The 395-nt window shown below is 43.3% G+C and overlaps 1 protein-coding gene across 1 annotated transcript in view; it reads left to right on the forward strand.

Annotated features, from left to right (window-relative positions):
* The window catches only part of PHALS_13993 (camk camkl protein kinase), a gene marked incomplete at both ends in the record, with an annotated part of 756 nt that extends 726 nt beyond the window's left edge, over positions 1-30 (forward strand). Inside the window, one exon of the mRNA XM_024729719.1 lies at positions 1-30. This exon is cut by the window's left edge and continues 726 nt beyond it. Within this exon, the coding sequence (XP_024580068.1) occupies positions 1-30 (30 nt within the window).
* Positions 31-395: the final 365 nt, after the last annotated feature.

Genomic DNA, 395 nt, shown 5'->3' on the forward strand with positions numbered 1-395 from the left:
AAACTCGGTATTGATGTGCTTGGTCCTTGAATGTTGACTTGGATTGTTTGCTAATAAAATCGTACTTTTGTTGTCTTGAAACACCGTTGTTGGTTCACTTGCTTGTCCTTAACTGCCTGTATCAAATTGCTTCAATAGTCTTCCGATCCAGATGACTTCTTGAACAACAGCGAATAGCGCCATGTTTTCAGCTTCAGTGCTTGACATGACCACTGTAGGCTGCCTTTGAGACTTCCAGCTGACACTTGTCCCGTTTATGATGATAACATATCCTGTCACCGACCTTCCACTGTCTTGGTCACTTGCCCAACTGGCATCAGCATAAGCCACCATCGAATGCTTGATGCTGCCTTCAAACACAAGTGATAGCTTTTTGGTAGTCTTCAGATACTTCA

This window comes from Plasmopara halstedii, assembly GCF_900000015.1.
Source record: "Plasmopara halstedii genome assembly, contig: Scaffold_816, whole genome shotgun sequence".
NCBI lineage: Eukaryota > Oomycota > Peronosporomycetes > Peronosporales > Peronosporaceae > Plasmopara > Plasmopara halstedii.